General features: G+C 45.7%; 1 protein-coding gene across 1 annotated transcript in view; it reads right to left on the bottom strand.

Moving 5' to 3' along the window:
- Nucleotides 1–1,803: 1,803 nt before the first annotated feature.
- The window catches only part of DNER (delta/notch like EGF repeat containing), a 254,654-nt gene continuing 229,791 nt past the window's right edge, over nt 1,804–26,666 (bottom strand). The window contains exons 10-13 of the mRNA XM_053656593.1: nt 25,760–25,873; nt 15,147–15,278; nt 8,034–8,280; nt 1,804–2,827 (exon numbers count right to left, since the gene is read on the bottom strand). Coding sequence (XP_053512568.1) covers nt 2,716–2,827; nt 8,034–8,280; nt 15,147–15,278; nt 25,760–25,873 — 605 coding nt within the window. The 3' untranslated portion in view covers nt 1,804–2,715. The remainder of the gene's footprint in view (nt 2,828–8,033; nt 8,281–15,146; nt 15,279–25,759; nt 25,874–26,666) is intronic.

The raw sequence follows: 26,666 nt of genomic DNA, 5'->3' as shown, positions 1-26,666 counted from the left end.
TCAAGGAGTCTACCCTGGCTTCTATAGAAATCTACCAGGTTCTCCCTGCTTGGAGCGCCCATAAATCCCATTGACTTGGGGTGGGGAACACATAACACAATCTACAAAAGATGGCTTATAAATTGTACATCTGAAACCTGTATGATTGCATTGACCAATGTCACCCCCATAAATTCAATAAAAAATAAAATAAGAACAAAAGCAGCAACAATAATAGCTAACATGTGGTGAGTGCTTCTTGTGTGCTGGGGTGGGCTAAGTGACTTACATACAGCCTGGCATTCAATTCTCATGATGGTTCTCCGAGAAGGTACTCTCCTTTCCCCTGGCTCCCCAGTTATGATGTGTAGGCCCAGAGAGTCACTTGTCCAAAGCTGTGAGCAAGTGAATGATTAAAACAAGATTCCAGTCCACTCTGCCAACGAGCAGCCGAAGGGCAATGCTTCCCTGTCCTTCACCATGCTCTTCCAAGTATAACTCTGTATTTATTTGTCTGACCATTAGATAAAGTTCTGGTTCAAAATGAGCCATGAACTCGGGAGCCAGGATCATCTGTGCTGTGTTTATTGCTCACCCTCTGCCTGACACAGAACAAGTGCTCAGGGAGACCTGTTAGTACTGAATGTCCAAACGAATAAGGCAATAAATGTCCTTACGTGTCTTTGGTGTCGGCTCTCAGCCGACCAGAAACCAGACCCATCTGCCCCTAACCTGAAATAGTAGACTCCATGAATTTGCTGAGGAAAGGACAAATTATGATTCATAAAAGACTGTTTAGTTCTCCAAGCAAGTCCTTTCAGGGGGCATCACATACAATGAATTTAAGAATTTGGAAGAAATTGGAAAGTATCTGAAAGTGTGTGATCTAAGCAGCTTGCATGTGAAGATCAATAAAACGTAGCAGCACAGACATTGTCTTTCATCCTGGGTGCAAGGGGGAGATGATGGGGCATGGAGTTCAACATGCACCAGGGTTTCTGGGCCCTCTCTCATGGATGGAGGTGTCTCTGATGGACCTGAGCAAGGCCTGTGTGTGTGTTCCCCCGGACACGCAACCGACATGTCCATGTTTGTTCTGAGTCCACACCCAAATGCTCAGACTAAAAATACTGTTTTGCACTATTATTTAATCATCAGGAAGTGGGTGTACTGCAATGTCACTTCTAGGATCAGGGACAGATGTTTTGAGGGAAGAGAGGGAAGGAAAAGTATCTTAAATACTTTTTGCCTAAAACCCCCCCTTGCCCCTGATGTCAGGGCTTCTCCTGGCCTTACAAAATGTTGCCATGTGAAGATAAAGTGATCTGGTTTTTTCAATGACTCTGGGACTCCAGGAAGGCATTCCACACTAAGTGGAATTCAACCCAGGCTGGCACTCAGTGGCCTTCAGGTTTCTAAGGACCAAGTTGCTATTGGCTCAGGCAGTTTGATTTCATGTCCCCGGGAGAGTAGCATGGGAGATGTTTCTTGAGAACCCACCGCCCTGCCCAGCACGCCTAGAAGCGCTTCTGGAGTTCAGGAGTCACATGCGCTGCATTTCACTGGCAAATTCTGCTGCAAAAGTGAAGATGTGAATTCTTGCTCTTCATTTCCCGGCCTTCCTGTTTATGAGGAGGTAGGGATGGTTCACTGACAATGAGGAGGTCAGGAAGGTTCTGGAAGGCCCAGGGAATGGCTCCAGCAGCCACAGAAATGTTCTCCTTGGGATATTTGAAGTGTGAAACACAGCAGGATAGTTTATTGGACAGTCAATACCAAATCCAAAGCGCTTGTTATCATTTGGAAAGAACGAGAGACAAGGGCTTCCTTGACTTGGTAACATTTATTCAATATTCTTTGAAATTAGCAAGAACCAGAAGAAGCACATATCAATCAAATACAGCCACGAAAATGTCCTGGATATAAATAAAGATGCACTATGAGAAACTCTACAGAAGGGACCCACAGCCCTTACATTTACTACCTCTTAGCAACAGACAACTCCAACGTAACTTTAATTTACTCACAATAAAAAAAAACTTGACTTTTTAAACAAAATATAGACCCAACTCGATCATAATTTGCCCGACTAGGCCCTCCCATGATGTACGTACGTTGTCAAGGCCTAGCTTGACGACTCTGACGCAAATGACAAAAACAAACTCAAGAGAATGTTTCCACAAGGTTCAACGAAACAGTGCAGAAATAAGTTACTTACCCATGCACAGAATAAGGCAAAGGCTAATTTCATTCGGGTTAGGAATAGTGAAGGTAACTAGTTTCTTTTTCACGAAACAAACATCTCAGACTTCTTTTTTAAGTAGCGGGTATACGTACTACGTGTCACACTCTATGTGTTTCCTAACTCTACTCGGAAAGCCGGCACTCACACGTCAACTAGAAACTTCTCCTTGACTAGACTTGTTCTGGGACCACCCCAGAAATTAATCTGGGTGTCATGACAGCGTCTACCACGAAAAGACCACACGCTGGTCAAAGCATACGGTTTAGAGAGCTAAAGATACATGAAAACGTAGTCTATGGACTTCTCAAATTGTGTTTGTAAAATATTTTTTTCCAAACTAAAAGCTGCAGAAAAATTAGTTCTTCCGTATTCTACCGAAAACTCTTGAGCAGCTATAATATTTTAAATTCCTTAAGCTTTTTATTTTCTTAAAAATATTTCAATGAGTGTAGTAGTATCCCATCTTTTTGAAAAATAATCCAAAAAAATGATTACAAATCTTTTGTTTTAATCAGTGTGACCAAGGGTTTGTCATCAGGGCTGTAGTCCTCATAGGCGATGGGGGTCACGTCGTACATCGCGGGCCGGGACTTCTTTCCAAACCTGAAGTCACAGGGAGAAAGGACTCTGGTTAGATAGGTATTGCGTCTCAAGTCCTATTAAAGGCAAACGGAAGGAAGAGAACTTATGTTCAAGAAGCAAATGGAACTACAAAAATGTATCCTCTAGCAAGGACAGACTTCCTCACGGTTAACACTGAATGAGTGCAAATATTAGTCTTCAGTGCAGGAGGCAAGAAGTGGATTTTACCAAAGGTAGAGTCCGAATTAATGTTGAAGCCTGTAGGTTAAATCCTGGCACAGCAGTCAGGCCTGACAACTCTACAACAGGATTTAGAAGAATGTGTATTAATTCGTCTTTTTCTTTTGAGACCCAGAAGGCCTTGGAGAGGCAAGTGTACTTGACATTCGGCATAGAGCTGGCACGCACAGTGGCAAGGTGGTCTTCCCTGGACTGTGGGCAGACAGCCTCCCCGTGGGACCAGTGGGAGGGCTGTGAAGGCTCGGCAGTCACCTGAGGACCCAGGACAAGGGGAAGGGACAAAGGAGGAAATGACTTCAAATAAAGTATTTGTCCACAGAATGTGCCATCCAGTCCCACCCACCTATTACTCCGCAACACCCACCGAACACATGCCATTGTTTCTTCTCTGAGCATAGAGCCATCCCAACTGATGTGCATATTTGTATATTCCACCTTCCCTACAAGCCCCTGGTGTGCAATGGGGTTGAAACAATCTTCCACACTAACCCGCCACCCCTCCTGCCTTTTAGAGATAACAATCTTAACTGTTTCAAGTCCACTGGGTCCTGTTAAAAAAGAAATTTTAAGAGACGCTGAAATTTTTAAAAGGGTGCTAGGGTGAGCACCCTAGGACATCAAGGGGTGTATTTCCCATGACTTACATCTCAGCTCCCCCTTTCCTATTTATTTCCTCCATATCTTGAAAAGTCTGTCTCTCACACCACAGAGATGAAAAGTAGAATCCAGTGGGAAATGAGAAACATTGCATTTTTTGTGTGATCTTTGATTTTTAAATACTCTCCAGTCTCATAGTCCCATTCACTCAAGATTTACTGGCCTTTGGAAGCATGCAGGCATAAACCATGTCAGACGGACACCAGGCAAAATGCAGAAATAAAAAGTTAAAGCATTCTGCCGAGAAACCACGGCTATTATTGCAACGTTAAAAAGCCTTCAATAAAATCATGTTTTAAGGGTGACGCCTCCCTGAAGGGCTAGGACTGTGCATGCATGAATGTGTCCCATCCATGGTCTGTGTATTTAAATTGAGTGAGGCCGGCATAATCTGAGGCTCCAAAAAGGTACACCCGTGTAAAAGTCAACGGGGTCTTTCCTCCAAGCCTGAAAATTTCTGAGGGCACTTTAAGGTGCAAATATTTGGACAATTTCTCCTAAAATACCTGGGTACATTGGTAAGAAGACACTACCAAGAATATTAACAATTAATTTTAATTGTATAAAAAATTTTGAAGCTATAGAAAAGTGTAATGTGGACCAGAGGTTAGCACCCTATAGCCCACAAGCCAATTGCAGCTCTTGCCTTTTTTAAAAAATAAAGCTTTATTGGAACGCAGCTGTGTCCATTCATAATGCCTCTGCTGCTACAAAGGCAGAATTGAGTAGGCACAGAGACCCAGAGACTCTATGGCCCACAGAGTGTAATATTTTGAGGCTGTAGACGAAAGCTGGAGTCTGCCCCTCTCTCTAGAGGAGTCAGCATAGTTCTGGCTGTGTTAACCATCACGGAAGCACTAGCTGAGTCGCGGTGGCAATAGTATCCATGTGAATGGCATCTCGGACATTCCATCTGGTGACAAGTATGGTATACCTTATTTCACCGAGCCAACAAAAGGTAACTGCAACCAGTTACAAGGCAGATCACAGAATGGACATTCTCCGAGTTCACATTCCCCTGAAAGTCAGCAGCTCAAACAACACCACAAAGAGTGGCAGGTGGGTCTGACCTGGAAAAAGGCCCAAATCGGGAGATGCTATCTGAGAAAACGGAACCGCGTCCTTTGCTTTCTGTGACCAGGCATTCGCAGCCGGCAGAGCAGTGAGCAATCCAATGTGGCCTCAGCTCCAATACTTGGAGAGTCATGGTGTCGCTCCAGCCAAATGCAAATGCTCTCCATCCAGAGGGGAAGCAAAGCAGCTACAGAACAGCTGACTCTTAGGACAAGAGACAGGAGCTCCTTCTCAGTCCAGCAGCAGCCCCAGCCGACTGCTGACCTCAGAGTCATCACACCCTTGCTCAGCCACTCTCGAATGTCACAGACGACCCACTCAGTTGTCCTGTGTGGCTGCTGAGCTGTATCGTGCTGATCCAATGTCACCTCCGGACTAGCAGCAGGCAGACAGGCCATGAAATGAACTTTAAGTACAGGCCAGCTGCTGAAAATGAGCAAGAAGGTAATATCAAAAGCATTCTGTTTTGTCAGTGCCTTTCCAAAGTTTCCAGGAAAAGAGAGCAAAAAGGGCCAACCAGCCAGAGACCCAGCCCAGGCCACTAGAAAGCCACGGTGCAGAAACCGCGGGCTGTAACTGAATAAACCTTCAGATGGGCATGTTCCCAGATATGTGGGGAGGTACTGTTTTCACTTCAATGCCTTTATCTGCAGTCACTGGTGCATGTAGGAGCTTGTTGGTTAGGAATTCTGCACTAAATATTCTTGATAAAAATCGGCACCAAATAAGAACCAGGTTTGCAAATGCTTTCAAGTTTATCCTTTCCTTCCAAGACTACTCAGTAAATATCTTCCCAGTTGGCTATATAAGCAGGAATCCCAGAAGGATCCATTTTAAATTAGTCTGAGGCTGCGTTAAATATTCTTTCTCTTGAATGCGAAAGGATCTTACTCAGCTAGAGACCCTTCTCAGGGTGGGAGAATCCGATGTCTCAGGTCTCCCAGTACACCTCGGTATAAAGCCATAGATTCTGCTCCTTCCCTGTACACAAAACTTCTCTGGGGACTCTTTTGCTTTTTTCTTTTTTTACTGTTTGGGGCATTTTATGCTGTGAAACTATTTTTTTTTCACATTGTTTTATTGTTGTTCAAATACAGTTGTCTCCATTTTCCCCCTACCACTCCCCCCACCCCAGCCACGCCCACTTCTCATCCTTGATCCCACCCCCTTTGGTTTTGTCCATGTGTCCTTTATACATGTTCCTGAAAATCCTTCCCCCTTTTCTCCCATTATCCCCTCCCACCTCCCCTCTGGTTACTGTCAATTTGTTAATTTTAGTGTCTCTGGTTATATTTTGCTTGCTTGTTTGTTTTGTTGATTAGGTTCCACTTATAAGTGAGATCATACAGGATTTGTCTTTCACCTGGTATGAAAGACAAATGGCCTTTCTTATGGTATTTGCCTGGCTTGTTTCACTCAGCAAAATGCTCTCTAGTTCCACCCATACTGTTGCAAAGGGTAGGAGCTCCTTCTTTCTTTCTGCTGCATAGTATTCCATTGTGTAAATGTACCACAGTTTTTTGATCCATTCATTTGCTGATGGGCACTTAGGCTGCTCAGAGTCTCCCCTCTGAAGACTCTTGAACAACAAATGAACTTGTCTATTCTCCCCTCCTTTTTACATCCTTGATCTCTCATCCACTGATTTCTGGATGCTGCCAGGACTCCCACAGGCCGGTGCCACTTACTCACCAAGCTGGGGCTCTGGGATGAATCTCTCTCCTAGGCAGAGGGAGACATCCTCCATCAACCACTAACCAGGACCACCCATCCATTTCAGACCAAAATTGAGTAAGGCTTCCTATTCTAGTAAGGCCTGTTACATGCCCGGACCCATCAGAGTTAAAGTAATAAAAAAGCCACTGCTCTTTATAAACAGGATGTGGAAAAATGAATCGAGTAAACAATTAAGATGAGATTTGCAGGAACTGGTCTCAGGGCCTCCTGAAAGCTGTGTTGCCGAGTTGAGTCTTAAAGGAAGGAGGCAGTGACGGGCAGCTGTGTCGGGCCTGACTTGGGAAAGGTGGAACTCTTCTCTCGCTCATAGTTGGAAGAGGGGGGCTCGTGCAGGTGCCGGGACAGATGTTCTGTGTCTGCCAACTGGCTCCTCTGCCTGGAAGCTGGGGTCTGGCTTCTGCTTCCACTGGCCTGGCCAGATCGCTGTAAGATCTGAATGTTGGCTGTAAGATCTGAATGTTGGCCTCGGGGGTGTCCTTTTGAAGCTAGCAAACCTTCTGAACTTCTGCGCTTCCATATCATTTGGACGGAAGTTGGATCTGCTTGTATCTTGATCAATACCAATCTATGACACCCCCGCTAATGCAGGGAAGAGATCCCTTGAGCCTCAAGTTTAAGATGCCAAGCTCTGCCCATTTTTGTTGTAGCACACTGACTTTCTGAATTGTGTGCTTTAGCTTGTTTTATTAATTAAAAGAAAAGATGGTGCTCTTTACCATGCAGTATCACCATTTTTGTAATAAATATTCTTTAAAAAAGTAAACAAAATGTTAGATTAGCTGATTTTCTTAGTGTTATGATAGATTTGGAGAAGTACCTGTTTAAAGAATCCTTTATTATCGATCATTTAATTTGATTGTCATAACTCTCTTAGGAGGCAGAGTTATCCCTTTCTACACCGGAAGACACTGTACTGTGGAAGGTTAAATAACCTAAAATCCAGAGTCAGGTAATGGGGTAGCTGGGCTCCATGAAGTATCTCAGACACCCAAATTCACACCCTTCTGTGACATCACACCAGCTGCTTGTCCCTCTGATAGTCTTTCTTCCAGAAAAGTACCTGGCTCATAGAATACAAACTCCAACAGAGAAAGGATAGCTGTTTGCCATTTTTAAAGGAATCCCTTAAATCACATGGAATAATTTAGATATGCACTGACTGTCTGAAGACCAACGCAGCTAAAGACATTCCAAAAGAGAAAATCATCTAGAGGTGATTCACACTCAGTGATTAAGAATCAAATATTTTACAGCACAGGCGAACACAAATTAATGAGTGACTGTATCCCAGTGAACACAGAAAGCTAGCAGCAAATGAGGAGAGTTTTGCTTGTAAAGCAACCTCATCATCTGTCCCCCAACAAAACTCAATAGGTTCAACAGCACCTTGAACCTGGGTGTTACTCCGTGACATCTCCCTTGTGGGTATAAAGTACTGTTTACAACACAACTCTGGTCCCGAGAGGCAGGTGTGAGAGCAGCCTCCCCCTGGCCCCCTCGTGGGCGCGCAGCGGCCCACCTGGCGTGCCGGATGGAGGCGATGGCGTTGCTGAACTCGCTGTCGATGCTGCGGCAGTTGTAGAACTCCTCGTAGGCCGGCCTGGAGGAGCCCTGGTACTCGATGCGGCTGATGCGGCAAATCCCCACGATCAGGATGATCAGCATCAGGATGAAGGCCACGCACAGGGCCCCGATGATGATGTAGAGGGAGTGCCGGGGCATGTTGGTGAGACTCTCTGCCATGTGTCCGGACTTCCACTGCAGGTCTGAAAGCAAAGACAAGCAAGTGGCTGGAAATGAGCGGTGGCCTCTGACGCGGAAGGTCTCTCCTGTCCCTGCATGGGCAACTTAAAATTTAAGGACCGTCCATACTGGGAAGGTTTATTTTCTATGAGTGTTCCAGATCCAGGGCTAATATTCTTAATACATAAGGACCTATAACAAATCATTAAGAGAAACCACGAACATGCCATAGAAAAACGGGTAAAGGATGTAAAAGGAACCCATCAAAGAAGTATACGGAGAACACTGTTTAGCTTCATACTTATTTTTTAAATGCAATTCCTCTATCAGTTCCCAAACATGACTTAAAATTTTTGATAACCGTAGTTGACAAGGGGACAGAAATGAGGACCGCATATGCTGATACATGATGCTTATGCGGAAACAAAAGGTGCGTGTTTGTGTCCAAAAGTTTCCATTTTTAGGATTTATGCTGGGGAATTTGTTGCATAGGATTGCAAAGCACTGTACATAAAAATGTTTGTCTCAGCCTCGTGATTTTTAAATGTTAAATTACCAACTCTTACATATTTAGAAAAAGGTTCAGGAAATAGGCCCACACACCCATGTACTCACCAAAGCTAATAAATGTTCATCTTTTAGGAGATTTGCTTTAGTGTTTTTTTTTTCAAGCAACAAAATGTTGCAGATATAGCTAGAGTCCCCTCTCCCATTCTCTCTCTTCATCCCCAAATGAACAAAACAATCAATAAAAGTAAAAAGGCAGGAAACAACGTAAACATTCGACTCTTCGGCAAGGTGGAGAGGTTCTCATCAAACAGCAAGAGAATTAAAGGAGGTTACCAGGCAGGACCTGGGTGTGGAGCACACACACGCAAGGTTAAAACGTCCATCTGCGCACTGAGAGACTCAGAAGAGTGCAGTGACGATAAGAATCAACATTTGCTGTGTTCTTACTGGGGACGAGGCTCTTTGCAAACGTCTCCCTTGATCGTCATAACTGCCTGAGGATGGATTATTCCCTCTCCCTGCTCGACAGAGGCGGCCGAGGAGCCGGATGCCACTTCCTGGGTAATTCTGTCCAGTGCAAGTCTGGACCCAAGATCTCGGCCTCTGCCTCCCGCAGAGGAAGGCAGAGTTACAAGTGACTTTTACTTCCTTCTTCACGCCTCTCAGATGTTTTCTAACTTTTTGAAAATAGTGCATTTCTTTCATGTTAATGAAAAAAGTAATCAATAAAATATTTGAAGAAAGCACCCCTGGGATTATCCTCCAGGGTAAGGAGCGGCAGGAGTGAGGGCGCTGGGAACACACCAACCTTGCTTTCATTCCTGGCTGGGACCCTCACTGGACCTCCCAGAGCCTCAGTTTCTTCATTTATGAGATAAAAAAAGAGCAACACATACCCCAAGGGCTTGCTGTGAACATAAATTAAGAAACACGCTTGCAAAAGTAAGAAAGTCCACCACCAGCTGTGTGGTGGGTGGTCCCTACAGAGGAGCCCCCTGGTGGTGGAAGATGAACAGATGAAGAGAGGTGGCCGGCGTCTCCGAGGCCCAGGCCCCGAGCTAAGGCTTACCCAGCACTGCCCTGGACCCTTCCTAAAGGTACCAGCCTGAACGCACAGCAGGGAAAGACAAGCACAGTGTGAACTCCGTGTCTGGCACAGGCCCTGTTTACGGACCTGCACGCAAATGGAATGCTCTGGATGACGTGACCAGGATTTGAAAGACAGCTGTGAAAATGAAAAGGACTAGGCAATACCCGAGAGAAGTTGCCTCATGCGGAAAAGACGCTGCCTTCTCTGCTCACCCCACCGCCATCCCCTCCAGGCCATCTCTTCCACGTCAGGACTCTGGGTGCCTGAGAGTGGGATTCAGAAGGAGGCTGGGGATGGGCCTGTCTTCCTGGGAAATCCTGCGTATTCTTCTCATGGTTGCAGTTAGGTGAGAGTACTTGCAACCTCTGGGCTCTCACAGCCCCGTCTTTGTGACATCTTCAGTGACCTTGGAATCCGAGAATCTGCTCTTCTTTACCTTGAACCGTTATAGTCTGCAGATGAGCACAAGGACCCAGGCATGCAGACCCCTCTCCTAGATGCCTGATAGAACCACAGCCCGTGGCCCAAGCCTGGATAACTCCTGAGAGCTTGAGAGGGACGGGACAACTGACATGACTTCTGAGGCTGCATCCAGATCTGCCGACTGCTGAGCGTTTCACCGACACTCGCCCTGGAAGTCTGGTTTTGCCTGAAGTCTGGTCTAGCTCGCAAAGCCCACACAGCTCACAGAGCCGTAAGACTGACCATCAGTGCACCCACGGCTCCATTCGTGCCAGCTCACACACAGGCAGACAAACCCACAGAAATCACCATGAAGAAATGGACGTGATGGAAGAGAGAAGGTGTTTTGTGAAACCAGAACCCAGACTCAGTGCCCGAATCGGCAGTCATTTCACTTGGCATTATTTGGTGCACATGGAGAGAGACAACTCATTTTTCTGGCTGAAGGAGAAGCGTGACTCACTCGATTTCCAAGTATTTCGACATTCTCTGAAAAATTCAGTCGTAGGCTGGAGTCCAACACTCACAGAGTCTGCTCCGACAGCCATTTAGCATCAACGGAAAGGCAGCCAGTGCCGTCTTCTGCTCCAACTTGGTGGAGGGCTCGGACCTGATTGCTACAGCAGGGCCCCGGGAGTTATGGGATCTCGGGGTTGGTGCACAGCCTCACCTAAACAGCTCACACATCATATTTGGTACCCACGGGGAGCACACACCCACCAGGCTGCCACGGCGTAAGGACAACTGCCCTGCTGGCCTCTGCGCTCAGCACGTTGGCCCAGGCCTCATGAGCTGCCTGAACTGCTTGTGTTGCTGACCATCTGCTCTGTTTTCCAAAACACTGCTTTCCAAGCTATTTGGACTTTTGGGAAAACGTTCTCAAAGTTTCTCCTAAAACCTTGGCTTTTTTCACTCTCGCCCTGCCCCGCCTTTTGCTTCTCCCACCTTACCCTCGTCTAAAATCGCTCTGACCAGGGAAGGTGGCTGCTTTACAGGCTAATCAGGTTACTAGCCAGGCTGGATCTGAACAAATCCAACACTTGGTCTGAGAGGCGGCAAACACGGCTGCACCAGGTGGCTGCAGCTGCCGCCCGCTGGCCCAGGAGCGCGCCTTGTAAGTCAATGCTCAGCCGCATCCTGGGAGTCTCCGTGCACATGAATCATATACTACGTTGGCCACAGCGTGGCTCAGGGAAGAAGCGCGCACCGGCCCGTGCTGGAAGGGATGACCTCAGTGGACCCGGCAGGTGCGTGACCAGAAACACATGCACACCAACTGCTCAGGAAAAAGTGTCACACTTACAGGTCTGAGGGATCACTTGTGTTTTGGTTTAAACTCCATTTGTTTGAGGTTTTGTGTTTCCCAAAGGGCTTTCACATTTAACATTTTTATTCATTGAGTGCATGAATCCAAGATAGACTATTCTATTTCTTACCTGCAGAATATCAGTAATTCAATAGTTTAACCACAGATTCAACTAGCTAGTGTCTATAACTTGCCAATGGTCCGTTGATAAGATTGAGTGTGACTCTGTGTGAATCTTGTTCCAGGAAGGCAAAAAATTTGCCTTAAAATGTGATCAGTCCCAAGGGTGTAAAACTAAGTGACAGAACATTAAGATTTCACCAGGGTTGTTTGGTTAATTTCTAGAATTTAGGGTTTGTAGTTGCCTCAAAATATGTGAACACCAGAACTACTATATTTTTCAAATTATAAGACGCACCCCCCCCCAATTTGGGAGGAATAATGGTTGTTAAAGCTGCTGTTGAGTTTACATTTACATTGGTAAAATATTATATTATTTATGTTATTAAATATTTTCCACATTTTTTGCTTCAAAAAATTTTTCCTATTTACCTTCTCTAAAACCTAAGTGTGTCTTATGGTCTGAACAATGCAGGTATTTGAAAGATCATTTTGGGGTCGTGTTGGATCAATTTTGTTGATGGTTTTGATAAATCAGTACGGTCTGCTTGATTTCTGCTTCTTTTTACTGATTCGGAGCCAGACAATACCTCTAACGAGGCAAATTTCTAAGACACATTTATTTATTAGGATGAATCCTGGGCCCAGGAGGTAGCCCCCAAAATGGAACCACCAAATTGGTATTAATCTGCATGTAAATCTTACTGAGGTAGCAGAGTCTGCAGGGACGGCTGTGGAAGGGTTGGTTCATTTTCACGTGCGGTGCCCTTCCCTGTGAGATCTCAGTGTTCGGGGTGGGCATGAACTCAAGTGGAGATCTGGACGCTGAGGGGAAGACAGCAGCGCTAAAATCCAAGGGAAGAGTGTTCCCGGCATAAGGAACAGCCCAGGTAAAAACCCTGAAGGCAGCAATGAACTTGACCTGTTCAAGGAAGAGAAAGCACGGCCATGTGGCTGAAGCATGGGAGGAATTAAGGGAGGTGAGCCAGTGGCCTCTGGAGGCCGAGGTCAGGCGGGGGGGGGGGGGGGGGGGGGGGGGGGGGGGCTCCGTCACTGCCTTTGAGAACTCAGCAGCCGGCCAGGCCATGCAGCCTTGGCTCCCCTTCTTCCCTGTGCACACCTGAGCTTTCCTGTTGAGATCTACCGTCCTGAACCTGTACCACCCAGACACCCTCTTCTTGGCTTCTGGCCACTTCAGAAACTCCTAGATGCTCAGGGTTAGAAAGACACCTCCCTGGGCCCATGGCTCACACAGGACTGCAGGCCTCTCTGCCTCCCCTGCCCACTGACATGCCAGACTCTGCTTCCATCCTGGTTCTTGGATTTCTTCCATCTGATACAGACACTGGCCACCAGCTCCAGCTACATGTCATCGCAAACCTCCCACACGTGTTCTCCATTGTTACACTCGGGTCAAAGGTGAAGCACCCAGCAGTGGAACCCACAGCACCTAACCTATGATGACATTTATTTTAACACGTTGGCTGAACGGAGAGATGCAAACGGACTCACCAAGTGGAAAAAGCCCTTCCAGGCCAACACAGAGCCCAAGTGTGGAGCAACACGTGTGCTGGGCCCACCGCCCTCGGACACTCAGGGTGGCCCAGGCCCTGCACATGCATCACCTAAAAAGATGATGGCAAAGGGTGCAACCCCCCCAGAAATAGCTTCTGGCGCAAGAGCGACAATAGAGTAGAATTAAAGAGAAAGGGCAACGAGCATTCATTTAGTGCCTACTGCATAGCAGAAATACGCACATATTTGCCTCCTCTCATTCTCACAGCAACCTTCCTATCACCGCTTGACAAACAAGAAAACAAGGTAAATTTGTTTGTACGGGGCACATAAGCTACAACATCATGGAGCTAGAATAGGCAGCCAACTTCCATCCTTTTTGTTACTTGCGTTTGTTTTGCCTATATTATCATCAGAGGAAGTCAGATTTAGATTTTACGCGTTATGTGTTCCTGACTTCTTATCCATACTCTCCTACGTATTTATCTTTACAATTAAAATTTAAAAGCTATAAATAGATATTATTCTGCCCCAAGGTGCAAAATTAGTCATTTCATGGAATTACCAAATTTTGGGATGAAAACAGGTCCCATTTTATGGATAAGTACACTGAGGCTCGGCACAGCTAAGTGCGGCCATGGGACAAGCAGCATGGCCAGGGTGAGAAGCAAGGGCCTGCTGACCTAGTGTGTGATTCCTTCCACCGAAGACCCCAGCACACTGGACTTGATGCCCTACCCCAAATCCCAGCCCTTAGCATTCTCACTGTTGGACCCCCTGTCTCTGTCTTCAACAAGAGAGTGTTTCTCACCCATTTTCAGCAAGGACAGTTGGTCCTAAGACCATTCTGTTTTGGAGCATTTGGGGAGATTGAGGGAAGGGCGTTCAAATAATTACGTTCTTTCTCTTTCAAGCTCAGAGCCAGGAGCAAGAACGAAGAGTGATCAGGTAAGAGTCCAGATGGTACCTTCGCTATTGGTCAAGCTGGAGAATGAGGTCCACCAATGGGAAGAGCAGGGCTTCCCACACCGAGCGCCCCACCTCAGACACGCACTAAGAATTAGCCATTCAGACAGAGGCCATGAGGACCACCCATGAGGGTCCTGCTGTTGAAACACTCAGCCTGGATGACCATAGGCAGCAGAGAGGCCTGCTCAGGAAGGAGATGGACAGGTCGGCAGACAGGCAGGCAGGCAGGGCTCTGTACGAGTACGTGCTGCCTTCTAAACTCACCAGCGAGTGAGCTGTCTTTAGCAGATGATGAGCTGGGGGTGTGGGTGAGAGGCCCCAGGGGGGAATTTCAGGGAAGATCCAACTGCCTTAATTTAAATAAGAAGAAAGCCCCTTCAAAAGTCAAATTTTCAGCAGTTTACAAAGGAGTGGAAACCCAGAATCCTTGTCAGTTCTCCTTTTCACTTCAGTCCTAGTGGACACATTATGTTACTGTATATAATCTGACTGCTACACTGCAAACTTCTGTGGGTCCGTCCTTACAGAGCACTCAGCTCTGAGCTGCTCAGAACGTGTTTCGGGTTTTTGGTCCTACTCATCCTCACTGGACTTTTCTCCAGGCAGCCGAGGGAGCCTAATGCGTTTGAAGACATAAAGGCAAAATGCCTTCACATTTGGTGGTGTTTTTTGTTTTTGTTTTTGCATTTTCAACACAAAGACTCTATTTTGTGCTCTGATTCTAACACTTCTCCATCGAGCCTATTTTTGGCTGCCTCGGAGGCCTTGACCTCTGGATGACACCTGCACTCCACGCCCCCAAACAAAGGCTGAATTCAGACTGGGAAGGAGTGAGAGCAGCAGCAGGCGGTGAGCGGAAGTGCCATCCTGGGGCTCGGGAGGTTAACTAACAGCGGCTAAGAGGCAGGAGTACTTACGGATTTCACAGTTGGCTCCCACCCAGCCGTGTGGGCAGTGGCAGGTGTAACCATTGGGCTGGTCCAGGCAGGTGCCGGCGTGGTGGCAGGGGTTACTGTCACATTCGTTGATGTCAATGTCACACTCTTCACCTAAGATGAAGAAAAGTGGAAGTGAGGTGCTAGGCGGAAGCTGGGAAGGAGCAGCCAGAGGGGAAGACATCTCGCCGACTAACCCAGCAGACCTGAGCTTGGTTTGTAAGATTGCTGGGTGTCCCTAGCATTGCAAGCAAAACAGTGCAGGAGGAGAGGAGAGGCCTTGAGCCTGCGAGGAGAAAAGAGGGTTTCTGTAACAATGTTACTACTACCTGAGGGTCACGAGTGGGAATTACCCGGCAGGAAGAGGGGGGGTATGCTGGGAAAGAAGGCCTCAGTAACCGTTTCATTAACTAGAACAAAGAGCCTTTACTAACTGAGAAAGAAAGCCTTTGTAGATGCACAGTGTTCCCAAGATTTAGAAGGGGGGATGCCCTCAGAGGCTAGTTAATGATATAATCCCGGAACCCCAGTAATCCGTGTACATAGACTAGTTAAGCACCCACTTGTAGCTTTGGCTCAAGTATAGGAACAAACGTACTAACAGACTTACTAACAAGTTTATGGGTGCCTGCTGGCAGCTTTGTGCTTGTGCGTTTCATAAATAAACTTGCTATCTCTCAGTTCCACTGTATGTGTTTGTCTCTCGCTTGAACTCATGTCTCGCGGGCGAGACAAGAACCCAGGCAAGGGTTCCTGTGGGCTGAGAAAGCCTCTCAGTCGGGTGTCTCTCTCCTCACCCGTAACAAGACCTTTACAGCAGCTCCATCACCCATCACTTCCCTGGCAAAGCAAAGGCCTGAGCCTGGGGTCACAATCTCCAGCAATGGAGCCCCATTTGCTGTTTGTATAAAGTGCAGAGCTCTCCCAAAATTCCAGACAAAGGATCTTTAATTAAATAAAACTGCTTAGAAAAATAGCACTGGTTAAAAAAAAAAGAAAGAAAGAATTTTCTTTAATCAACTGAACTAATTAACTGAAGCTGACTCCAATGTCTGAACAAACCTTCTGAATTTATCGAGAAAGCAAATTCAGGCTCCTAATTTCATTAAGGAACTCTATTTTGTTCTGAATCTTCTTGTTTTTCTAATGTCTCAGCTCAACACTCAGAGTTTATGATTTTTTTTGCAACCAAGTGTCTACATGTGAGTCTGGACATTTAACTGTTTTCTGAATACTCCTAGGGCACAGCTGTGTGCCTAGACTGAGTCAGTTAGGAAAACCTACTCCACTTTCCAAATTCCTGGATGCGCTGCTGAGAGGGACTGGACCACTCGGGAAGGCACCAGGCCATAAGGAGGGGCACTTATGAAGTCTGGGTTGGACACCACCTTCCCTGGGAAATGGTGGTCTGAGGGAGGTTCACAACCCCTCCAGTCTGTCCTTCCTCTGTAACAAGAACTGTGACCTGGAGTCTTGACCCTGCCTAGACCCGACATTCTGGGGCATCCTTGGCCCCCACGAGGGAGCGCGTGGTTTAAACTTACAAACCAGAGCATGAGAAGGTATCACTGTGATTCAAACACCAATTTACAGGCTACAGCCTGTTATTTGAAGTGACAAGAACAAAGCTATCTCTGTGTGAATTAAAAGCCATACAATGAGTCGATACAAAGTGAGCACGCTTCGGACATTTATAGCCATCTCGTCAAAGCTGAATGAACGAGGATACTTCGGGAGATGATCTCTCTTCAAAGTTTGAAAGTGAGAAAAAAATCTCTGGAAATATGCCTCTGCCTGCTTAGATAAATGTAAAATGTGATTTTTAAAAAAACCCTCCTAGCACTGCTATAGTGGTAGACTAAAGAAAAGGAGCAAAATCAAATATTTTGTCCATTTCTGAAGGCAGTGTTTCAGTGTACACTTGGGGAATCACTTCCAGGCTTCCTTAATTAGCACTGAAGTGCCTTTCTGCCTGCTATGGGTTTCACTCACGTTTATAAAACCACCATATGTCACCGCCGACCACTTTAGAGGAAGAATCACACACTAACGTATTTCACGTCAATTTCACTTCCCACTCCTTTCCTACCTGGCACCTGACTTTCATTTTTAAAGTAAAATTTGTCAAACAAAACATTTACTCCTTCTAGGTCCTACTAGGTTAACTACGATTCAGCAGTGTCTGTAAGTAAATCTGTTTCCTGCAGTAAACACAAGTCATTTACCCCAATAGAAAGACTTGGACTTGGTCACCTCTTCCCTATTTCAAGGGCTGTCTCTCTATTGATGGGGCAATCGCTCAGAGTGAGGAGGGTAGAGACTAGCCCATGACAAATGACATCATGGGGTAGACCGGGGGAAGAGACATAAACAAGACCGTGCTGAGCAATGTTAAAAGGATGAAATCAAGGGCCTGGACAAACAGATACACGTCTGTGCTACTTTCCAACCATTTAGGAAGACGAGCTTAACTGAGCTATTTACTAAACAAGAGCTTTCGTTAGCTGGCAATTGAAATACTGCATATTCTCAGTTAAGAAGCCCTGTTGTCTTTGCAACAATTGCCACAAATAACCTAACTTCCCCCTACTGATCCCTCATATGATGGGCAGCCCCAGAGCTGAGCCCCAGTCCGTCCAGTCCTGTTCAGGCCCAGAGCTTCCTCAGGGAAGTCAATGCCAAATTCTGGGTCCAGAACCACCCTAGTGCATGCACTGCTTCTCGGATCTCTAACCATCTCTAATATAGTCAGGAGAAGTCTAAGGCCCCTAAATTTGTCTGTAGATTGGAAGGATTTGGTAGGTATAGAGAATGGCAGGAGAAAATAGGATGAACTCACTCGATAGACATTTATCAAATACCTAAAACCCAGAGAGAGTCCCAAACCTATTCTAGTCTGATTTTCATCATCACCGTGTTCTTAGAGTCATACTGGGGATCAGATGACACCAGTTAACAATATTAACTCCATGCCAGGCAGGGGCCCAAAGAGGCTGCAGCTATTTCCATGGCCTGTGTGCTCCGGGAGAAGCCTGAAGTGATGCACCGTTCTCAGGTGCTTTTAGATTTACTCGGACGGCCAACTTTGCAGACTGACACTCCTGTGCTCCCAGTTGAATCGGTCATCCCCTAGCCGGCCCTCAGCTTGACGCCTTCACTGTGTCACGTGCCGGCGGGAGGACTATGGAATGACGCTGATGGCGGAGCTACACAAGAAAAATTTCAACCAGATGACTCGCAAAGAGGACTGCTCTCCTCTCTGGTACAGGGATCATGTTTCTTGCCATCAGTCTGAAGCCAGGTATTTGAAGATTTATTTTGAATTATGAAGAGCAAGTTTGGGTTCATTTACATTTCCCCATATTAATAATGTTACATGTTTTTATGTGTTTCAGCGAGCCACGGTTCCAACTCCAGGCACTGTGCGTTCTAGCTTCCTTTACTAGAAAAGTTCTTAATATAGCAAGTCATCATTTTTTTTACTCATAACTGACTTAATAAATCTTTATGCTTTCACTGGCTTGAGCCAGATGACTTTTTCATTGACTTGCTTACTTTTTTAAAAAAAATGTGGGCTGGAGAAAAATCGATTACTTTTAAATCATTGTTGCGCTTGAGTAACATTCATAAAGAGAATACAAAATTAAATTTCTACTCGACTAAGGCTGGAAATCGGAGTCTGAACTTTAAATCTTTTCCATCGATTTTCAATCTACTACTTTCTAAGAGGCAATATGTCTGATAGGCATCAAATTTGGTAGTATTTATGCAAATTTACAAGTGTATGTTTAACTCTATGCTTCCTTTGGATAAATTAAAATGAAAAAAATCAGAAAAGCATAAGTCACTGCTGTTAGTAAATAGTTACGTTAACAGAGCCCACGCTGAATGATATCAGTGAAAATCATTACAATTGTAATACAATCGTCATATTAAATATATGATCACTGTGTGCCAGTCCCTGGACTGGGGGGCTCTAACTACGCCTTCATACCTGGCAAGCATTTTATTCCAGATAAAATGAACCTATAAAACGTATTTGGAACTTCTTGTACCCTGATGGAGAAACTGGAACCTGCCTTGCTCTCCCACTAGAAAAAAAAATCAGACAAGCAGATGAAGTATGTATTTTTGTAAAGTCCTTTTAAGACATTGGACAACAGGCAGAGCGTGACCGTGACTGCTGAGAGAAGGGAAACAAACCAGCCGAGGGCCTTGAGCCCCCTGGCTTTCTGCCTGGAGCCAAATGAGAAAACAGCGGCTTCACTGAGCCTCAGGGAACTGTGCTTTGGGGGCCACGATAGCTGGAATGTCGAGGACAGACTACCGCAGCACACAGAGCCACTCAGGAAAAGAGCATCAGAAACACGCCGAGCCCCTTGAGTTTGTCGCGCAGTGTTGCGCGTGCGTCATCGAAACTCCGCAGGCCTGGCAAACGAGAGGAAGGGTGAACGGTTCCTGAAGCTCGCAGAGCACTGGGCGGGATTCGCACTTTCCCAAGTCCGAGGGCAGATGTTTTATGGGTCAGCCAGCGCACTCACCTTAGCAGAAGCTATGACTGTCCCCTAGGTAAAAGCTACCACAGACTCATTCCCCAAAATAGGAAACCATGAAAGGATCCGTCAGGTTGGAAAGCAACTTACCTACCTGCCACACACACACACAAACACACACACACACACACACACACAGCCCAACACGTTGAAAAGAAAGACATTAAATCCAGTCACTCAACAACAAACAATGACTAGCATCCGACAAAAATTATTAGATGTGCAAAGAAGCAGACACATGTAATCCATAACCAGAAGAAAAATCAGTTCAAAAGCTGGAAATCTGGAAGTCATGGATGTTAGTGAGTAAACAAGGAATTTGCTCAAAATGTAAAGGGAAACATAGAAAAAAATAAAGGGACCTGGTTGGTGTGGCTCAGTGGATTGAGTGCCAGCCTGCAAACCAAAGGGTCCCCAGTTCGATTCCCAGTCAGGGCACATGTCTGGTTCGCAGGCCAGGTCCCCAGTAGGGAGCACACAAGAGGCAACCACACATTGATGCTTCTCTCCCTCTTTCTCCCTCCCTCCCCCTATCTCTAAAAATAAATAAATAAAATCTTTTTAAAAATAAGGGCAAAAAGGAAGATATAAAAAAGAACTGAATGGAATTTCTATATATAAACATACAATATCAAATTAAAAACAAAATAATACAGACTGATATTAATAGATTAGGTGCTGCAGAACAAAAGATTGCTAAACTTAAAAATAGAGCAGTAGAAGCTAGACTAACTGAAGGTCAGGAAAAAAATGCTTTAAAGCTGCCCTGGCTGGTGTAGCTCAGTGGATTGAGCACAGGCCTGCGGAACAAAGGATGGCAGTTCAATCCCCAGTCAGGGCACATGCCTGGGTTGCAGGCCAGTTCCCAGCAGGGGATGCACAAGAGGCAACCATACGTTGATATTTCTCTTCCTCTCTCCTTCCCTTCCCCTTTGTCTAAAACTAAATAAATAAAATCTTTTAAAAAATGCTTTAAAGCTGAACAGAACTCAGTGATCTGTTGTGCAATTTTACATAGTCTGACACAGATGTAATAAGAGTCCCAGGACAGAGGGAAGGGGATAGAACAATGGCTAAAATTTTTCCAAATTTGATGAAAACTATAAAACCAGATCCAAGAAGTGCAACAAACCCCAGGCAGAATAAACACCAACAAAATCACATTAAGACACATCATAATCAATTTGCTAAAAGCCAGCAGTGAAGGAAAAAATCTAAAAACAGCTGGAGTGATGGAAAAAAGATAGAACATTGCTTCCAAAAACATGGGACATTTTCCCTATTCCACCCACTAAGTACAAGCAAAACCCCTGCATGTTATATATAAAACAAACAGGAGAAGATTCTGAGAGGTCGGGAGGGGTCGGACTGGCCAGGAACCTCAGGACCCAAGGAACACGATGGGGAGCACCCGAAGTTTCTCTTTGCCTCTCACATCTCAGACTCGGTGCAGAAGAAAGCCAAGAGATGCCACGGGGGAAATGCCCCAACTATATAACACATTTACAGGTAACCCATGGATCAGAGAAAAACCCTCGGGGAATCTAAAAACAAATAAATAAACAAAAACATCAAATCAAATAAAAATGAAAATACAACTTAAACTTTGTAGGACACAGCCAAAGAAGTATTGAGGGGATAATTTATAGCACAAAAATACATATTAGAAATTAGGAAAATCAGTAATACAAGGTCCCATCTAAAGATGCTGGAAAGAGAAGAGCAACATAAACCCAAACTGACAAAGCACGTCTCAGAAGGCGAATGTGGCATTGGATTAAGTACCTGATTATATAAGGTCTGCCCAGAAGGTATCCAGTCATGTAATATAAAAAATAGAGACACTTACTGAAGAAGATGCAAGACCCAAGAAACATTGTACTCAGGACAATGACGCCTCAGTCTCCTTCAAAGTAGGCAGCTTGGGACCTCACACAGTTCTCCCAATGGCCATCAGCTGCCCTGTCCTATTTTCCTGAATCTCATCAATGGTCTAAAATCTCTTCCCTTTCAAAGGTGATTTCAGTCTTGGGAAAAGCCAGCAGTCACAGGGTGCCAGATCCGGGCTGTAGGGGGACTGAGTCACCTGGGTGACTTGATGTTTTGCCAAAAAATTTTTTCACAAGAGATGATACATGAGTGGGCGCGTTGTTGTAATGAGCTGCCAATGACCAGTTGCCCATACCTGTGGCCTCTGAAACATCCGAATAGTTTCCATGGAGGAATGTTCGAGCTTATGTAAACTTTCACGCAGATTCATTGCTCTACTCACTCAGTCATTCTGAATGTGACAGACCTCACAATACACAATCTCACTCCAAGGCCTCTCCTGCCCCCACTGACTGGTACAGTGAAGTCGTCATTGTGCACACATGTGCATTCCAGTCCCAGCTCCTTGGCTGCCAGGTGACATCAATGTTGTGCAAACTGTTCTCATTGTAGTAACTTTTTCCAGACAGACCTGGTATAATGATTTGCCCAATTCACTCCACTTGATCAATGAGGGTGCTTTTGAGCACTTAATCATTGACCAAGAGTAAGTTCTGCCCAACCTCAGGAATAAAGAGAGAATATTCGGTTCCAAAGTAGAAGTTCAGAAAGCAGAGGCCTCGTTGTTCCTCCGTGGTGGTAGATAATATTTTATCAGCCTCTCCCATGGAATACTAGTTTTCAGAATACAACAGGTTCTTTTTTAAGAGGAAAATGGTCTACAATTAAGTATATTTGGAAAATAAACAAAGGAAAATATGGTTCTTTACTGACTGCTCAGAGCCTTAACATGCGGACATCCCTATGAAATGCCACATGGCACATACCATGTCCCAAACTCATTTGGCCACTGATACTTTTTCTCCAAAGCATCTCAGGGGACCAGCACTCTGTAAGATACATGAACAGCACAACTCTCCAGACAACTTCGGGAATGATCCCATGGTCCTCTACAGTCTGAAAGACCATCAGGGTTGAACACAAATAGACACCTGTCGCTTTCAAACACCAGTGTGATTTGGGAACCGACTTCAGTGGACATGTCCTCTGGCTCCCTGTGACCAGGATGAGTAGCAAGAAGAAACGCCTAAGGGTAGGGGGATGGTGCACAGGGAAGCAGAGGGACTGGAGGCAGGAGAAGGAAGGGGAGAACATTGCCAAGGAGAGCCTGACGTGGGGTGTTCAGGAACCAGGCAGATAGGAGGGCCCAGTACGAAACTGGAAAGGCCAAATGGGCCCAGATCACCCAGGTCTTGATGATCAAGGTAAGAACTCTGACCTTTTTCTTAAAAACAATGAAACGCCAATAGGCAATTCTTAAGTAGGGAGCGACAACATCAGATTTTCATAGTATGACATCTCTACAGTGTAAATAATGTACCAGGGATGAAAGGGGACAGGTATGGGGAAGGACTGACCTAGTGCAGGTGGGAGGTGGAGGCAGCCTGTGGTGGCTCGAGAAAGAACCGAGAGGGTCTACCCAGGAGGTTTTAGGGCTCCTTGGAGGCTGGATGTGGGGAAGGGCAAGGAGAGGAGGAAACCAATAGATCCCCCAATTTCTGTCTAGAGCAACTTGAGGTGGCAGTATCACCATGCAATGAGCTAGCAAATATTTAAAAGAAGGGAAGGAGAAGAAAATCTGTAAGTGTAAGGTGTCTTTGACAGACATCCGAGAGCAAACGCCAGTAGGTACTTGGACGTTTGCTAAATATTCTGGAGAAGAGATTGCCTTTTATTTCCCATAAGATTCAGAGGTAAATTTCAAATGGATTAAGTATTTGCATGCACGCAGTTAACTCGGGCATGATTGGAATAATACAGAAAAATATCTATAAACTCTTGATACATAGAATCCTTGGGGCATAAAAGAAGAAAAAACAAAAATATCAAGATTTAATTACATAAATTTAAATGTGATCTACGAGAAACAAAATGAACATCTCATATACGTTTAAAAAGCAAATGACAGTGTGAAAACATTTGTGACTGATGGCAGATAAAATATAGCATGCTTATTATGAAGGGATATTTCAAATCAAAAATGAGGATTAACATGAATAGGAAGTTCAGGAAAGAAGAAACACAAACACTCATAAACATATGTTAAAAGTATTCAACCTCACTAGGAATCAAAGACCCACAAACTCAAACAACACTTAAAGGCATTTTTGGCCACCAGGGCGACGATCCTCAGTACTTGTCTGAAGGCGAGGAAGTAGATGCTGTGCACCCTGGGTAGGAGTGAGCGTTGCTACAATGGGTTTTCCCGGGAACAACATGGAGAAGTATTCTCCTGGACTCCACGATTCCATCCCTCGGAAATTAGCTCAAAGAAAAATCACATAAGTACACGAGATGTACATACAGAAATAGTCATTGCAATGTTGTTTATAATGGGGAAAAGTTCTCAGAAAATGTTCTCTCCCAAAAGCTGAATTGATGATGGGTTGAAAAACAAACAAACGTGATATTTCATATAATGGACGAAAGGGCAGCCAGTAAAAATGACAACACAGAAGCATATTTCTAATGTGGAAACACATGTAGATGATACGCCTCCTTTTAAGTGAGAAGGGGGTACGATACAGTATGAGCAGTACAATTCCTTTCATGTTCAAGTGCGTGTGCATACTGTATAAGATGTCACCAGTGGTTATAATCTCGTAGCTCCCAGTAGTGCAGTTGTAAGTGGTGGAGTTTTTGCCTATAGCACAATATTTTCTGATTTTCCTTCCATGCTTTTTATTATTTGGGGATAACAATGTCTGGAAAAAATAGGATGCTTCTCCAATATTATTTTTTGCATCCATTGATAAGTATAGCTGCCTGTGTGTTTATAAGCCAGCCAAATAAAACCATCTGCGAATGATTTTCTGGAGTGACCCCATCCTCAGTCCCAGGAAAACCCGAAAGGAAAACACAGGATGTGACACAGATAAATAGGAACACAACCAGAAGTTGCTTCTCCCACATCCTCCCTGCTGGCATCTTCCCCGGAAGCTTGCATGAGGCTCCCCACAGATGGCCTGGGGACCGAGGCGCTGGGACATTCTCCAGGGCTTGGGAGGTGGCCACAGTGGCTTAGCAGGGCAGGGAGGGAGCACGCACGTTGCTCTCCAGACAATGACAACATGATTTCCTGCAGCTTAAATACCCATCTGCTTCCACGGGCTCCTTATAGGTCAACCTTTTGCAACTTGCAACCCAGGGTGACTCTGGTGCCTTTGTAGGTTGAGAGAAGCTCTGAAAACAGAGGCACATCGTACACTTTCGGGCCTCCCAGGGTCTGTTGGCAAAGCAAAGAATGGAATCTCTTTCTGCCCCAGGGGTCCATGGCTCCTTCTGAGAACCTGATGAAGACTTGAGAGCCTCCCCTTGGCGGGTACACATACACACAACATTTCACATCTGTTTTCGGGGATTCATGAAATCCCAAAAGCCAGTAGGAAGTGATTTAGAAGCAGCCTGGGTCGGAGGGAGTCCCCTAACCAGAAACGACTCTTCCTACTCAGAGCTCCATGGCCACCAAGGCTCTTTGTGAACCCCTCCTTGTCCTCCCCACCTGCTTTTCCCTGGGGCCATTTGCTCTCCCCACACCTGTAGCACCCCTACTTTCACTCATGATCAACCCAGAACCTGGAGTGTCCCTCGGTGCCTCTCACCTCCACCACCATCTCTTTTTATTTTCCCAAACCACTCACTTCTCTATCTTTGAGTAAAAACAAATGTGGTGGCTGACTGCAGTTGCTACAGAGGACACACGGTCTTTCCTCCGCCTTCTTCCACTGACACACACCTGCCAGGTGTTCGTGTAATAGATCATTTCTTGCACTTCAAAGCTACAGCTCCGAAATCCCATCCCACTGCTGCTCAGCATGCCGACCTACCAACGCTGATTTCAGAAGAGCCTCATTGAACGACAAGCGGTGCATTGTTTTTAAACAGACCTTCCTCTCAGCACTGCCCACTGCAGAGAGGTTCCTGGGTGTTTTAACAGCAGCAATCTCGGGGATTTTGTGGTAAATATGAAAACTCAGTTCCTGGGTCACTTGCCTGCAAACCCCGGTGTGCAGACACACGTGCCATTCAGGCCTTCACTGTCGCAGGTGCCTCCATTCAGACAGCTGACGTTAGCGCAGGGGTCCTTGTACAACTCACAGTGTGTCCCTGTGGAGAGAGAGACACAAAGGGGTGACTCATTGAGGAACCTGCAGCTCCCACAGCCTTTGAGCCAAGTGTTTGAACATCCTGGAGTGGTGGGGAGGCAGATTCCTGGTGATACGTTGTGTGTCTGTGTGTGCATATATATGTGCATCTCTGTGTGTCGGTGTGTGTGTGCGTGCATGTGCATGTGTTGGGGTGTGTGCATGTACATGTGTGGGCACATGCCAAGTCTTCACTTTAGATCATTTTAAAGAAACACTTCATGAGAAAACAAAACCTTCACTCCCCGCTCACAGGCCCCACCATAAATAAATCTTCCATCTGTATGTTCTCTGACCACATGTCCCAAAGCCTGGGGAACACAAAAGTTAAAAGCCTGAAAGATCACATTTATCACGCACAAATGCCTTCTAAGCCTCCAAAGAAAGAGAAAACAGACAGGCCGCCTTCAGAACATAACAACATAACTAATGAACAGCATCCATCCTGAAGGTGACCACTGGGATTCAGATCTCGAAATGAGCCCCAGCTCCCTGGAACACTGCGGGAGTGAGAGGGAGCCCCTGGATGCTCCAACGCCGAAGACCTGGTCGGTTCCCCACCTACAAAGTTACCGTGTGGTGCGCACCACACTCCAGACCTCGTGCTGTCCTTGCAGACCAAGTGAGGATCTAACTTGATCCTCACAACAGCACTCTGAGACAAATGCTCTCATTCCGCCATTTCCAGATGAGGAAGCTCAGGAAAGGAAGCCAAGCAGGGATCGGAGGGGAGGGAGCTGGCACCTGAAACCACA

This window comes from Artibeus jamaicensis, unplaced genomic scaffold (genome assembly GCF_021234435.1).
Source record: "Artibeus jamaicensis isolate MK-2021 breed Jamaican fruit bat unplaced genomic scaffold, CSHL_Jam_final contig_1015, whole genome shotgun sequence".
Classification (NCBI taxonomy): domain Eukaryota; kingdom Metazoa; phylum Chordata; class Mammalia; order Chiroptera; family Phyllostomidae; genus Artibeus; species Artibeus jamaicensis.
The sequence above is the reverse complement of the archived record's forward strand: the minus strand, read 5'-3'. Positions and strand labels throughout refer to the sequence as shown.